Below are 17385 nucleotides of genomic sequence, written 5' to 3' on the forward strand. Positions count from 1 at the left end.
CTTCGAGCACCATAAAGATCAAGATTTCCTAAAAAAATATCTAAAAAGTTTTGCTAAATTGAGTTTGCAAATATTAGAACAAATTTTCAGTTTGCGGTGACGTAGATTTTGGAAAAAAAAAAGTTCTATTTTTTAGGATAAATGGAAAAAGTAAATTTGTGGCCATAATAGATATGTTCTAATACTAGATGATAGGGCTATAGGGTTTTGATTAAAGAATTCAATGTAGAAGAGATATAGAATTTAATAATTCAATAAGGGGATTTGAATTAATTTTATTACAGCTCACTCAAAATATAATTGTGAACCACTTGTTTATAGTAATTTAAAACAATCGAAATTATAATTTAATCATAATCCTAAATTCTAATTATAATAAAGAAACTTAATCTAAATAGGAAACTAGGAAAGAAATTAGAATAAATTATTGGGGTCCAAACTAGAATTAGTTGTTCGTATTCAGATCCTCTTCCTATGGTTGTTAAAGATCAATCGAAGCTTATTTCAAGTGAAGGTAAGGTTTGGAAATGAATTTCAATGTTGATTTGGATTGGTTTGTCATTAATTCTTCATGTGCAAAAGTAATATGTTGGTAACTGAATAGGTGGCAACAAGAGATCGAAATTATTAGTGATTGTGAGTTTAGTTAAAATTAGGCAGTAGTTTCAAACGATTGTCTGGTCATTGCGAATGAGTAAGTGTAATGTGAACAAATTTAATTCTTTATTTGTAAGATTCAGAGTGTGTAAGGTAAATGGAATGCATAATGAAGTGGAAGGCATGTGATTACAAAATTTGTAACCAAAAGCTTTTAGTGCAAATGAAAAGGGAGAAAGACAATCTAAGTATGGATTCATAAGCTTCTTGTAAGGTAGCGTTTACTAACAAGTTTGAAATTTTTTAAAGTTGGAATAGGTCTGAATACAAATGTATGAATAATGTATTTTTTTTAATATCCAAATATAAAAGGTATTTTATTTATTTTCATAAATAAACAAATTTAGACATAGTTGTTTGACATTTATATCCTTATAAATCAAAACAAGTGAAGAGAATAGTTTTCTTAATTTAGGAAATAAGTATATTTAATAAAGATATTTTTAGAAGATGACATATACACTAATGATCAATTTAGTCTTTGTCATCATGCTTCCGAGGATCATTATGGATGGTCAAGTTATGCATTTTTGTTAAGATAAATTTTGAGAAAATAAGCCATGAAGTGTAATTCAACTACTTTTGAAGGAATCACATAACTCCTCTAGATAAATCGTTTTGTGTTTTCTTCTCATCCATGAGTGAATAAGAGAAATTGTTGTTGAGTGTTAGAAAATGTATATTTATAAAGGAGAAAATCGTCATTTTACACTTCAAGTTTTACTAACACCCTTACTTTTATGTATTTAAGCTTCTTGTCATTTAATTATGTGTATTGTATTATAATTAAGTATTTTATGTATTTTAGGGGCATCATAGTCATTTCACAATGAACGAGAAATCATACCGCAAAACGGACATCACTTTTGAACTCATGACAGTCGAAAATCTTAGGAGGAGTATAAAAGGAAAAATGTCACTGTTCACATGTACGGTACTATTCACATGTACGACACTGTTCACGACATTGTTCACATAGATGGACCGATGATGTGGCATTGACCGATAATGTGGCATTGACTGATGAGGTGTCACGATCCTGTTGGACTAAAATTCTTATGTATTGTTGATCGATGACGTGGCAGCATATCAGTGGATCAAAAATCTCGCATACGGTACATGCATTACACAGGATTATTTTCAACCAAACCGCGTCACTGTTCAATCCAGGTCAAACAGTGTTACTGTTCAAACCACGTGGTCAAACCGCATATTGTTGACTGATGATGTGGCGCAATCCTGAGCATCCGAAATATTTTTGATCTAATGGCCATGATTTACTTAATGTATCTATAAAAAGGGAGTTCTCCCCCCTAATTTGATAGCTCTGAATCCATTTTTGTACTCCATTTTCTGTAATTCCTTCTCCATCTTGTATTTTCTATGTATTTTAATAAAATTTCATTTTGCCCCTAGTTCAATTATTAGTAGATAATTTTCTCCATCTTGTATTTTCTATGTATTTTAATAAATTTTCATTTTGCCCCTAGTTCAATTATTAGTAGATAATTTTCTTTCAAGCTTGGGTTGAAGGTGAAGTCTCAACATGTGTCATGGGCTTTATTTGGTAAATTTATTTTCTCTTTCCCTCTAGTTTTTGTGGATGTTTTGACTTCTCGTCGACAAATAATAATAATCTTGTCTAGATACCGCCCTGGTTTTACCGGCTCCCTAGTACAAGGTTATTATTATTTGGCACGATAAGCCCTTAGCACCATATTGATTAGAGTGTGGTTTATGAGGTGTGGATTCCCCCCTCATGATTTAATTGGCATTAATAAGGAATATTTAGCCCATGGTGCATGTTGATACGGATCCAGATACCCAAGTACGTCAATTTAATAGATTTTTACTTCAATTTATTCTTGCCATCTTAATTCGAATTTTAGGATAATCTAAATCATTTTCACCACAAATCCAACCACCCTCATACAAAATTAATTCTACATATAATTAAAATCCACCTCCTCGTGGGATCGACACTCGTCACCATTGATCTATTCTATAATAGATTCGTGCACTTGCGAGTTCAATAAAATTTGCACAACAATTGTCTATCCCTTTTATTCTTTATAGGCAATTGTTAATTTTTTTTGAATGGGCAATATTGCGATGTGGCGCAATTGAAATTTTTTATGTAAATAGTCACATCTATGGTGGCGACTTTGAGATTGTCAAATCCCGAGCTTCTAGCGAACAATTACCACATTAGCTGTAACTAGGAGGGAAGCGCAGCAGGGGAAGTTTAATTCAACAAAAGAATTTAATTTCATCTAATTTTAGATGGATCCCTCTAAGTTACGTTTATTGTAACATATAATCAGTGAAAAGACCGGTTGGTCAATAAACGCTTGCCAAGTGGATACATAAGTGATAAAATTAAACTGATTTAAGCGGTTGAAACCGGTCACCAAAAACAAGCAACGCGAGATACTCCCTTCTATAGCCGGTCTTGACTGGCATAACGACGTCGTTTTCAGCTTCAAATTACCCATCGCTTCCAACTTAATCGTCCTCAAAATTCAATCCTCCACCACCGAAGTCATTACGGCTCACAAGACAAGAAACGTGACTGACTCTTGCGTCGGTAGTTTCACCAGCCCGCAAGAACTCAATCACATCATTGTGTAATGCCTCTTTCTCCTGTTGTTATTCTTCTTATTATCTGTTTATTTTAGTTAAATTTTCCATATTTAACCCATGCTCCTGATGCTTGGTTAAATTTTCTACTTATTTTCAAAAACTATTTTCTTTCTCCCTTTTCGGTTGGTTGTAACGCTGATGTTCTTTGGTTACTTGAGAGTAACAAATTGATTGGATGAATCAAACTTGGGAATTGACCTTCATGATTGTGAAGCTTAATAATTATATGTTTTTCGATACATAAATAGTCAAGCGATAGGTATTGGTAAATTAGAGCAATGAGGTGGTGAATGCAAATGGTGCAGATACTATTTTTTGAAGAAACATCGTTCTTATAATCTATGCCCTTCTCCTTATTTTATTTTTTTTCCCTTCTCTTCATATGGCTGAAATGATTTCAGTTTAATATTAATGAAATTTTAGCCAATTTTGGTTGTAGTTATTGTCTACCGAAAGAGAGGAAAAGAAAATTGACTGGTTATTGTCTGCTTGTGAACTATTCTAGATTGTTGAGTGTAGAGTTTTAGCATCAGATCTAGTGTTATGTTGTCTTCATGCTTTATGTTTAGGATAAAGTAACTGACTGTAGTGTTTATTTAAAGATTTCTTTTTCAATGGTTACAACCAACATTGTTGACGACACTAACATTGGAAGTATTGAGGAATGGTATGATTGTCAAATTTGATTACATTCATGTCTGCTTGTGAACGATTCTAGATTGTTGAGTGTAGAGTTATAGCATCAGATCCAGTATTATGTTGTCTTCATGCTTTATGTTTGCGATAAAGTAACTGACTGTAGTGTTTATTTGAAGATTTCTTATTCAATGGTTACTAAGTTATTGTATGATTACTTTTGGTGGGCAACTGGTTTAGGAAGTACAGCAGGGCTTTAGTATGGTAATAACAGAGAATACAGAGACCACTCAGGTGTTCCACTGCTTGCTATACTGCTAGTGCATAGTACGTTTCCCACTCATGACTATTCATTTATCACTCCTGGTTCATCGTTGTTCAGTCTTATGTAATGGGTAGTATCCAGAACTTAGAGTGCTGTCTCTTTGTTCTTTTTCCATATTTCTCGTAAATAGTCTCCTAGGCCATTTATTTTAATGATCTGAAAAGTTTTCTTTATCTTACTCCGAGGCATTATGGTTCAATTTTAATGTATAACTCCTTTTGTTTAGATACATGCTTGCAGAAGGTATTGGCCTCTCTGGTATCGTGTCAATTCTGTTTACAAGAATTATAAGTGGATATTTATAGTTTTCACCTAATACTATGATCACCTGTCACATGTTGGATTAGTGTAACCGAATGATGTTCTGTTTTAGGTCATGAAGCGTTATACCTTCTCAAATTTTTCAGAAAACTTTCAGCGATTCGTATATGCTTTTATCTCTTTCATCATTTTTATCTCTTTTTAGTAATTAAGCTTTTATATGTATGTAACACCTGCATCTTTCTTCTTGTTTTTATATGATTTTCATATTTATTTACATGGGCTTTGATATTGCCATAGAAAAGCACAGCTGGTCACATCTCAGGTTTATCTTTTTCTTAATTGTATCCTTGGTTGCTCTAATAGGAAATTAAAGCTTAATGATTATTTTAACTGAAAATTTCTGATGTTATACCTTAACTTCCTCTGCTTTGTCTCAGTTATTCATCATAGTTGCCAGGTATGAATACTGTATTTGCTAATATTATGTCTTGTATATTAGGTTGATTCATTGCACACGATATTTCTATTGATATTTGAGGGGATTTTTAATTAAGTTATGCATCAATTTGTGTAGGGCAGCAAATGTCTTTTCTTGTGCATATTTGGTTAATTTGGCTCGACATGCACATCGACAGATTCCTTTAAAACATCAACAAGCACTTTGGTACAGTGGTAAGAAGCGCACAAATGCTTACTGTTTTGCATTACTTTTTCACTTTCACCCTTGTTAGTTCAGAATTTGGGCTCAATTGTGTTGAGTTCACTTTTTCTTGTTGCCATATCCTTACGAGTTATGGGCTTGTAGGACTTCATGGTGCTATGGCTTTTGCTCTTGCGTTGCAATCAGTTCATGATCTCCCTGAAGGACATGGACAGACCATATTCAGTGCAACTACTGTCATAGTTGTTTTGACAGTAAGCAATATTCATTTCATAAAGTTAGAATGCACCTTTGCATCTTGTTAAGCTTTAACTTCTTTCATTCATTCAGTGGTCTTGACTTGGATCAGATCCTTGCACATGATATTTAAACTTTGTGCATTTCATTTAAATTTTCATGGCATGAATAAAATTTTCAGTTATTCTTTTGTAAAAGTAGTAATGAATGAAATGACGACATAGAGCATTCATTATGCCTTGTTTGGTTGGTTTCCTGCATAAATCGCAACAGTTTTATTGCCCCATTTAAGTTCTCATTTTATCCAAGGAATTTTTTTAACTTCTTACATCCATTATGTACAAATCAGGCATAATAGTTTTCCTTAGCAGTAATCAGTTTTTTATTTCATAAAAGTGAATCTATTATTCTTTTTATGACAGGAACCGGGATAACCTTAGTGCACATCAGTAAACGAGGAAAATGAGTTCCTTCTCATGCAGAAAAATAATGCACTTTGATGGAATTTCTGAGCTTTAACTCGCAACTTGATAAAAGTCCCTTATATGACATTAATCAGGTGGACTTGTAATTATTTTTAATTATTTTTTACAAGAATTGAGGAACAACCTTGCACTCTTGAAGTCAATACTTGAGGAAGATAACAAAAATGTTCTTTTTGCTTCGGATAACACTGCAAATTAGACAATTTACAGAAATTGAGATTTCTGTGGTAAAGCTATTGCATTGCTGTGGAATGAGGAAGAAAAAACCAAGATGCAAATTGAGTCGAATTTGTCTCAAGAAAGGCATGGAGTTTTAAAAAGGGAATTTCAGGATTGGACTAAGAAATCCTGGAGGATAGATAGTGACTTACAAACTGTTCAAATAAAGATGCAGAAAAGTTCCAGATCTGTTAAAGAGATGGAACTTGCACAACAGGCTGTGTACTCCAAGAAAAAGAAGGTCTCTTAGAGCTGGTAGAAAAGGAAAAAAAAAGTTAGTGTAAGCACGATTCTCGAATATATGCAACGTGTATTCGACGCAGATTTAATAGAGGTAGAGAGAAGGATTGTAATAGAAGAATTGCAGCTAGAACTGAGAAGAGCGGACAAATTGTGAGTATCGAGGGCTGCAGCCGCCGAGATAAAAACCCAGCTGTTGGAGCACACAAAATGTGTGACCGGGAATTGTTCTTGCTTATTTTTCATGACATGTAGAATACTTGTGCAGAGAAAAAACAGTCTGATTCTTCCATTTATTTATCGTAGTTAAATGGCTACTTCAGTTAGCAATGCTATTTTGATTTTTTAATTATGCCAATGTGAAGTATTCCTTGTAGTAGTTGCGCAATTTTTTGGTGTATCAAACCTTGATTCAATTAAAGCTAATAGATGTACTTTTTTCAGGCTGCTAAGTGTTGCAAAGACAGAATTAATGTTTGCAGAAGAATGAAATAATAATGGCATTTGAAATTGACATTATACACTTGTACAAATATTTATGCTTAGGAAATTAACTAACTATTTCCATACAAAAATCTTATCTGCAACCAGCAACCGTTATAGTAACAAATCAAAATCTGTAACATTGTCATCTTTTTTAAGATGTTACAAGGTAGTAGTGGCAATAAAATCAAATTGAATACATGCTCAACCACCCAATAACAGCGTTGATATCAAGAAAAGTTCAAAAAAAAATTTCAGCAAAACGCAAGGCATCCAGCCATCTTACTCCGAGCATGAAGGTCTGCAAAACCTGAAATTTCAATAAGAAAGCAGAATTTCAATTTAAATGCTTAACTTACGACTAATTCTCGCTAAGAATTTTTTGAAAATACTAATAGATTAGTAAAATGTACAACACATGAAGTTATTTCGGCATTTTCATAACACGGGAGGTTATTACATCCATTGAGACTATCAATAAAATAACAACATCAGCTGTAATGGTTAATGCAGCCACAAAAGCAAAGGAACAACTTATAATTGTTCAATCAAACTTTTAAGTAAAAGATTTTGAGTATTTCGGACAAACCATTCAAAATTTGAGTTTATTTTGATATTTATAGACATGTGTTTCTTAAGATAAAGAGTACATTTTGAAATCTGTATAAATTCCAGCCTCAATAGCAAATGGCAAACTTTGGGAATTCACACACAAGTAATCATGAGTTCAAACAATGTGAAAATTTTCATAACTTAGTTTGAGACTCACATTATAGTATAATACATCAAAATTTCAATTCATCTCAACATTGTTACACTATTCTTATTCAACATCAAATGTCCTACGGAAGTTATCTTTGACAAAATTTCAAGTAACAAATGATGAGTGCAATCCAGCAAAATCAGTCATAAACTCATTTTAATCCATAGTTTCCAGAACTATACCACAAAAACGTTTACCTGTCATTTCCGAAACTTTGTCACCATTATATCATGAATACAAATGTTTTGATGCAACCAAACAGAAGACATTACCGTTGAAGAAGTAAAAATTGAACTTGTAACTTAATAAAAATCCCCAAATCATAACATACACCTTCCATTTTGATATAGCACAATGCAAACACAATCCCTCAACATGTTAACACAACAAACTATTCCCATGTATCAGCAACATAAATAAACTGAAAATAATAAACTCATAGCTCAGGCAAAATGTTACCTTCTTAGCTGAAATAAGTGGTTAGCAAACCATTTTTGTACAGACTTAACATGTTGTACCATTATCAAAGAGATTTAGCTTGGTCGGTGTAGTGATGCCAATGGATTGACTATTGTTAAGCCATGACCCTGAAGCTTGAGTTGGGGTAGGTTCTGAGCTTCCATCGATATATATGTTGGTCCAAGTGGAGGCATTATGAGGTTATTCTTCTATGCCATTGTCCGACATGTGGTCGCTACAATCATTCCTGCCATATATGTTTGTTGGGATTGGTGATGGATTGTTCGTGCAAGTTCTAACCGTATGACCAGGTTTATTACATCAGCTGCATTTTCTTTGTTTTTTTTTTTTTTGCCTTTTTCGACTGCTTCAGTGCTCCTTTTGTTAATACAAGCATAGGGTCTCGAATGACATCGGGATTTCTCTCAAAATCTTGTTCAGTTGTTGTCAATGACATAGATTGTAGCCGCAATGTCAGGCTGTGGATTCCTTCCATCGCTTCTTTGTATGCTTCGAGGCTCTGGCTAGTAAGATACTGCAAGCTCTTGCATGCTGCATTGACTGAACCTATACGCACCAGATTGCTCATATACACCTTCTCTGTTTGGTCATCATTTTGCGGAGGGTTATTTATCTTTGCAATTTTAAGCCACCGCATCAGTTGCATACATTCTGGAATTGATTGAACATCCTCAGCCTTTAAAACAGTATATGAATGTGAACAAGATATGCCCAGGCTCTCTAGAAGTTGGCACTGACATGCAGCAAGCTTGGTTTGGTGATGGAATACAACCTTCCACTCTTTGTTTGCCTTTCGAAACTCCTCGATGCTGTAAGTCTGGGTGCTTATGTCATCTATATATCCTTTTATAAAAAGCAATCCCTCCTTATTCAGTTCCGCACGAACTTTCTCAAACATGGACTTCATGTAAATTTCCCCAGTTTGTTGCTCATATTGTCTTAGGTGGGTGCACAATATCGGTGACCCATATGAACTGTCAAAATCATCTTTTCCCTCTATCTCTCGTTGTTTGTTCATTAACCTATCAATTTGATCTACAAATTCTATTAATTGCAGTTTCCTATTCACATAATAGTTCAAGAAAGCATTAAATCCCTCGCAGCTCTATGTGCTTCGCATCCCCCCCAAAAACTGCCCTTTGAAATAAGGTTCTGCCCATAAATTTCTGTCAACATACATTTTCTTCACCCATTCATTACTTTTAACTTGATGTTTACGCACCATTGCATCCCATTTATCTTGAAAATCTTGATGGTCCTTTGTGTAGAGCATGCAATCCTTGAAGTCAGCCGTAAATTCTGTTCTCCCGACATTTGTTTGTGCATTCCTCTCAAGGTGCCAACAACACAGCCTATGGATTGATTGTGGAAGTGTTGTTGAAATTACTTTGTGCATTGCTTTGTCTCCGTCCGTCAAGATTGACTTTGGATGTTTGCCCTCTATAGCATCCAAAAATGTCACCAACAACCACATATAGGCCTGTTCAGTTTCTGCCATCAGCAAAGGAAACCCAAAGATTATTGTTTTATAGTGGTGGTTAATGCCTACAATACAAATAGGGGTTTGAAGTAAGCATTTGTCCGATAAGTTGCGTCGAATGCAATAACATCCCCAAATATTGCATAGTCTACCCTACAACCACCATCACACCAAAAAATATCACCCAATTTATGTTCGTCATCAATTGTGTACCCGAAATAGAAAGAAGGGTCAGAACTTTTCTTTCCATTCAAATATGTTATGCACAACTCAGAATCAAAATCTTGTAGTTGTTTTCACTTCTGACTTGCAACCACATTTTCTACATCCCTTCTCATGTAGCCGACCTCGCTATATCCACCAGAACGTTGGACCATGTACTCATGAATCTGAGAAGGCCTTATGTCCACACGGTGCATTACAGAAGCAGTTGCCAAATTCACCTTAGAAACCTTCCTGTGTGCCCGAATGTAATGAACATGATGCGGTGGGGTCAAGTTATGATTGTGATTTGCAGTAAAGATTGTTGAGATCCAGGCACCTTTTTTTTCTCATCAAACAGAATCTGTAGTCCTGCCCTGCATCTAGTTCTAGTTATGGGCCTTGTTACCCTTTTCCTGTTGGTGTTCTCCAAATACTTACAAGGCCTGAACCTTTCCCTGCTGCAAACCCATCTCCGGCCCTTCACTTTGCCATTCCCATCAATGCGCTTTGCATCTTTCCTTACTCCAAAAAAATAAATTACTTAATTTTAATGGAACCATGAATAAAACTAAATAGATAAATAATAACAATACATAAATAAAGAAATACAAATAAATCATAATAAGACAAACATTGTTTAGTCCAATCCTCCTTAAACCATGAAAAAATGGTGATAACTAATCCTATCAATGTATTAACTAAATTTGAATTTAGTCCACTTAATTTAATCTAAGTGTGTTTGCCAAACATGAGATTAGATATGTTATCCAAACAATTAGTCTAATCTCACACTTTGACCTACTCCCAAACATGACATAATAGTACCGATTAGTTAATTTATTACAATCCAATAATGCAATAAATTATTACGTTGGTTTAATTTATTGATAAATATGTAAATATAAAAGTAACCAAAATTATTTATATCAAGAGTTCGTAGAAGTGAGGTCACCTTTCTAATTAGATCATATATTATAAGTAAAAATAAAATTTTATTATAGTTGTTCATTAACCAAAATTGTAGTAATTAATATTACGTGTAAATAAAAAAATGATATAAATTAAAGTCTCATGAGTTGAAAATTTCCTTCTTTAGATATTGTCCCATCAAAAGAACGGTGTGAAGTAAACATATTAATCGATATATACTTCAAAAGTTTACTTTGAAGAGGCTAATATTTTCAATGTTCATGTATGTATCTGATTTAAAAATTTCTTTCAATAACACCTAATTTGTAGTTTATAAGTTTTCCTTGGTTCCTATGCACTTCGTGTTCTTCTTATTTTCAAATGCATAGGTTTGACTAGTAGTATGGCGTCAAAGTTTAATGTCATCTACATATATATTTACACCATAATTTATAAAAGTCATTATATATTTTTTAGACAAGTGTAATTAAAAGCAACACTTGTACACATAATATTTCATGCTCATGAAAACATTAGGGAGAGATTAGATTCATTGGACAAAAATTGGCACATATTATAAAATAGAGAATTTTAGTTAGGAGCATTGTTAAAGATGAATAGCCAATATTTCACTATAAGAGAAAAGAAAATTAGATTTGATGAAACTCTCATATGTCTCTTATATTAATTTCGATCCTCTCCTAACCTAATTTTTTCAATCCATTTTAAAATGATAATGACACATGGCAACTATAACATTATAGGGCTTAGATTCATTCACCAAAAAATTTTCCCCTTAATAATAACACAAACAGTAATATTTAAATAAAAATCAAACCGAGAAAAAGAATCCCAATTTATATGAACTCTGATCTTATTCTATATCTTCAAAGCTAGCAAGATGAATAGCCATTATCAACATTTGTAATATAAATCAAACATAAAATTGTATTATAGTTGTTGTATATTTTTCAGGCTTTCTATCGGATGACTCAATTTGAAATTAAAAATATTTTGGATTGCTCAACTTTATTTGCCATCACTGCAAAACTAGTAAATCAAAGGCTGACCACAGAAGATAAAGCTCGATTTATATATATTGAATATGTTTCTATTCAATGTTTGTCTTTGGAGAGAAAATTGTTAGAAAAGAAGACGAAGTTTTCCTTTGAATTTCATTGATCTAAAGCCATTAAATAAATTACAGTAAAATCTAAGATCAGTCGATTAAGGCCAACACTTAAATGTTTTTTTTTTTTTCTGTCCAGAAAATATATCAAACATCCAAGAAGTAAAAATTTGTGTGATGATAAAAATGGTAAAACTTAAATGTGGACAGTAAATTATAAGTATTGGCGTAATATAATTTTTTTTTATAACGTAATAAAGAGAAAAGTAAAATGAATAGATACCAATAATTCAATGTCATAGTTGACATGTGTAATAATCTTATTAAAAGTGTAGGAACTATTAGATTAGGAGATGATCCAAATCCCTCATATATAATTTGTGCCGAATCTTCTACATAAACTATGATTGTTGTTATTAATAGGGGGAAGTTTTTTTATTTATTTATTTTTTATGTACAATCAAAATATCGTATCAACAACATTAACATCGACCATTGAATTAAATATGATTTAAAGGCTAGGATTTTGTTCCAGGCCATCTTACACCGTGATTGAATTGCAGGATAATTGAAGTATTGATTGCAGCTCAAATAAATAAACTATATTGAAAATACATGTATAGTAGTGAATACTATGTGTGGTGTCATACAATCGTAATTGTCTATGTTATTGATTTTATTTAAATTATGATCCTATCATAATTTAAATTAAAAAAAGGTAAAGGTGAATCTATTATTTTGAGAAAGCAGTAGCCGTAACTTTGGCCTCCAACTGTTCTAGTATTTGGGCGATCCAAAGGAACAATTAACTAGGGGTGGGCACGGTTCGGTTCGGTTCGGTTCGGTTCAAAATTAAGTAAAACCGATTTAAATCGGTTATTTTATAAAAAGAACCGAACTCAAACGGTTCTTTTCGGATCGGTTCGGTTTTTTTGGTTATGGGCCTATTTGGCCTATTTTGAATTTTTAAATTTTTAGCCCATTGGGCCTCATGAATGTAATAATTTTTTTCAACAATTAATTTATCCTAATTTTATTACAAATATTAACAATAAATACAAAGTATTCAAAACACATTTTATCACTAATATCTTACTAACTATTAATAAGATACTCCCAAAATATGAAATATTAAAAATTCAAAATACATAACGAAACTCTAATACTCCGTCTATATAAACATAATCATAATGGTATAAAGAGAAATAACACATGTTTGATTTGAATAAAATTATTAACACATATTTGATTTGAATAAAATCAAAACATAATTCGGTTTTTCGGTTCAGCTAAGTGAACCGAATACTGAACCGACATTTCGGTTTATTTTACAAACGGTATATTCGGTTTTTTAAAAAAATAAAAACCGAACCGAATTAGAAAAAACCGTCGGTTCGGTTCGGTTTTTTTAAGACTACGGTTTTTTTGCCCACCCCTACAATTAACGCAACTGGCTACCACTTAATCTTTGGAAAAATAGAAAAAAAAACACTAAATTACTAAGGCAATCCCTAACAGAATACCACTGAACTTTGCAAAAGCAATTTGTCCAAGCAAGCGGCCAAACTTCGTCTTTTCTATCCAATAATCATATGTCAGAGGAGTTGCCGAAAGTGGGAACAAAGAGAGAGCTAAATCAGCTTACGACGTAAGAAAATTTCGTGCCATACCGATGGATTTTGTAACTGCTTCCTTTTCGCGCCACAAAGGCTATCCTGTGATACAAAGTCAAATCGATTGTATAAATACGGATGAGGGCTGGTGTTCGCGGAAAATGTTTGGCAGGAAAAAAAAAGTAGATAGCAAAACTGGAGACAGTCTTCATGATCAATGTGTGGCTGACTGTATCGTAAAGCAAAGCTCGCCTGTTGCAAAGTGTAATGATATTCAGTTGATATACTTACATGTCTAATGATGGAAAACTCTGCCATGTGTGATAAACATTCTTCAACCAAAGAAGGTGGGACAGAAAATGAACTGGGTCAGATTCGGAAACGGAGATTCGCAACTGACGAGACGGATGGCCGGGGAAATCCTACAATTAGTAAAAGGAAGGGGAAGAGAAAGGTGTTTAGATCATTGTTTCAGTCTTTGCAGTATGGAGAAGACTTGGTCCAAAGCTGTAATCGCCACCTAGAAACGATAGAAGAAAAATTGGCAGAGAAAAGGGGGAAGGCTGCAGGGGTTCTCCATGATAATGAATCAAATCAAAGCAGAGGCAGAGATAAAGGTGGTTCGGCAATTAAAATTTCTGATCATGAGGTTTAGAAAGACTTATATTCAGAATCTGATTCTGATTCAGATGATGCCATGTACAAGGAGTTGGGCAAAGCAATACACAGACTCGAAGATGCAATAAAGTCTGCAGGCATCCTCAGCAAAAGCGTGGTTCAGAATCCTTTTGCAATTGAAGATTCAGAAAGTGAAGACGACCCTTTGCCGCATTTAAGCGACAACGACGATGAAATGGAAGGCTATGATTCAGAATATGAGTGGGTTCAAGTGGAGGACAACTTCGACAAAACTCCTGACCTGCTGCACGGGAGGAGTTTAACATTCTTACCAGGAGATGACAGCAAAATAATTTGCATTTGGGGAAAAAATTTGATAATGGACTCGTGTTTCACCACGCAGTTAAGGCTGTAGCAGTAAGGGATGGTTTCAACCTATGTCGCATTACTAACAATGAGCAATATGTGTCCGCCGAATGCTCAGACATTACGTGTGACTGGCATATAGAGGGAAGAAAGATTGGCCGAGGTCCTATGTTTGAAGTGACGAACATTAATCCCATCCATAACTGCCTGCCGAAAGGACGACACGTAATAGGGAGTTCGAGGTGGATAGCGTAAACTTTCCTACACGAGTGGAATGGAGATTCTGAGGTTACTTTAAAGAGAGTGGATGATGAAATCCGTCGCGTATATGGGTTTGATTGTCCGAAGACTAAACTGCTGGAAGCGCAAAAAATGAGCCGGGAAATTCTAGGAGCTGACCATGCTGATTCATACACATGTCTTGGCCAGCTGGCTACTGCAATTGAGGACATGGCTAGCTCGCACAAAGTCCATGTCGAAACCTTATGGTGCACTGTTTCACAGCGGCCAAGGTTCAAATGATTCATTTTTTGTTTGCGTGAAACTGTTTGGGGTTTTGCCTTTTGCAGCAGGCATTTTATTGCGCTTGATGGATGGCGTCTTGGGGGTGAATTCAGTGGGTTTATGTTGACTACCGTAGGAATCGATGCCAATGATGGAATATGGCCTGTTGCCGTTTACGAAGTTGAAGAGGAATCAAACTCCACTTGGTATCATTTCTTTCTCAAGCTAGGTGAAGTGTTGCAAGTGGATAATGGGGAAGGTTTTTGCTTTATTTCAGATGATGAGAGCGGTGTTGAGGATACTTTAGAAGCCTTAATGTGTAGAGCGGAGATCAGAATTTGTGCTCAGACTGTTTATGAGCGGATGAAGGCAAAATTCCCAAGCAATATACTATGGCAGTTGTTTTGGGGGGCTTGTCGCAGCACTAATGCAGCAGAATTCTACACACTTAGATGAAACAAAGGTATTAGATGAGAGGTGCTATGAATGGCTGGTGGAATCTAAATGGGAAAGGTGGGCTTTGCATTGCATGCCTGCTTGGGCAAAATGTACCCATGTTACGAACAAAATAGGAAAAAAGTTTTATTTGTGGATGCATAAATACTTTGCACAAAGCATCACGAGAAGAATGAAAGCGATCGTGAGGAAGACAAGACATTTGTTCGAGAGGAGGTATGCAGCGTGGTTGCCATGGAAAGGGAAGCTTCCACTGGTTGTTCGTGAAAAGGTTAACAACGCAATCGAGGCTGCAAGAGAGATGAACGTGGAAACAACTGAGGGGCATGTCATGCATGTTTTAGAGAATGGAATTAGTCGAGTCAGCGTTGATATTAAAAAGCAATGTTGTGACTGTAGCAGCTGGCAGCTTAGTGGAATCCCTTGTGCTCACGCATCAAAATGCATCTTGAATGTTGGGAGAGAGGTCGACGACTTCGTTGATCCATTGCTAATAAAAGATAGATATTTGTCAACATATGCCTTAATGATGCAACTGCTTCCTGAGGAGAAATGCTGGCCAAATTCCAAGTTTGAATCAATTTGCCACCACAAAATGCCAACACTACCCAGCTGACCGTAAATAAGGCCAAAAACAGCGAGTTCTGTTGTTCGAAAGTAAAAGAAGTTAGTGTAGTAATGTCTCTTTACTTAATTCAGCCATGTGGATTATCTGAATATCTCTAGTAACATCATGTTAAATTTCGGTCTAGTACTACATTGTAATTCCATTCTTGCTCCATGTCTGCAGGATTTGCTTGAAGAAGGAGAAGTTTCTGCTCCCACAAGCGTGTTTTGCTGCTCGAATATTAAGGGTAGCTCAGAGGACTATAGCAGTAAGTTGTTTCTAACTTACCCTACACAGCAGTATATTCAATTTCATTCATGTTATAGTTTGTTTGTAGTTCATACTCTTACTCTTTAACTAATAATAAATCTATAATTATGCAATCCTTATTATGAAGCAGGATCCTTTTGATATATGATAAACTGAGCAGTGATGGTTTTTTGTTGACTTGGAGGAGAAAGTCCAGAGGACTGCATTTTTTTTGGTTCTTACCGTTGATATTATGTGTGACTCTGGGCAACTTTTTGTAATATATACATAATCATGCGTGACTATTATCGTGCATGACTCTGGGCAACTTTTTGTAGCTCTAGTGATGGTACTTTTTGATGTAGAAACGATGATGATGGTGTTGTAACCATATAACTAAATCTTCATAGCTAGCAACTTGTTTATGAATATTGTTTGAATGTTGTAGCCCTAAACGCATATAGTTGTTGCTTCCTTTGGCGATTGATCCTCAATTTTAGTGGTTATGGTTGCACAGAAAAATGTCGTCTGCGTGTATTCAGTGTTATTAATCTGCAGTTGTCATCAATTATTACGTTGGTTCCTCTTGCAGAGTTTGGAAATTCACAGGGATACCATACAAATATACAATTGGATGCATTTAAGAAATTTAAATATTAAACAAAAGTTTAAAGGAGCAATACTTGTTAATTTCTAGAGAATATTAGTTTTGTAACATAAGAAAGATATCTAAGTCCTACATATTCCTAATTCCACATAAGTCAGATATCATTGTTCTGGGTGTTGTACGGGACGTGGGTTGGTCACAGGACCACTGGAATCAGAAATCCCCAGGACAAGTCCATCAACATCCACTGGAAAAAGAAGCCTTTGAAATAGACATCCAGTAGAGATGGGCTGTGGTGGCTGGACAATCATTAATAAATCATTATCTTTGTACAACATGCCAACAACTATGACAGAGCTGCCTTCCTGCACATAGCTGGGGGCAAAAAAAGAACAAAATGCAATTTACAGCTTAGAAGCTTTCTGAATGCACCATGATAGCATCAAGAAGCAAAGCTTCTGTGTAGGTCATTACCCTTCTTCCAGACGTAATAGACGAGCTTCAGCTGGGAGATTTCTGTCTCTCAACCATTTCCTGAGATGAGTAGACA

The 17385-nt window shown here is 34.7% G+C and overlaps 1 protein-coding gene across 1 annotated transcript; it reads right to left on the bottom strand.

Annotated features, from left to right (window-relative positions):
* Positions 1–7091: 7091 nt before the first annotated feature.
* LOC112100985 (protein FAR1-RELATED SEQUENCE 5-like) lies at positions 7092–10247 on the bottom strand. Its single transcript, XM_024190863.1, has 5 exons — positions 10216–10247; positions 9881–10029; positions 9272–9584; positions 8428–9154; positions 7092–7160 (listed from the first exon to the last, which is right to left on the bottom strand). Exons 1-5 carry the CDS (start codon positions 10245–10247, stop codon positions 7092–7094), a joined length of 1290 nt encoding a protein of 429 aa, XP_024046631.1.
* Between the last annotated feature and the right edge of the window lie 7138 nt (positions 10248–17385).

The sequence above is a fragment of the Citrus clementina genome, unplaced genomic scaffold, assembly GCF_000493195.1.
Source record: "Citrus clementina cultivar Clemenules unplaced genomic scaffold, Citrus_clementina_v1.0 scaffold_2, whole genome shotgun sequence".
Classification (NCBI taxonomy): Eukaryota; Viridiplantae; Streptophyta; class Magnoliopsida; order Sapindales; family Rutaceae; genus Citrus; species Citrus x clementina.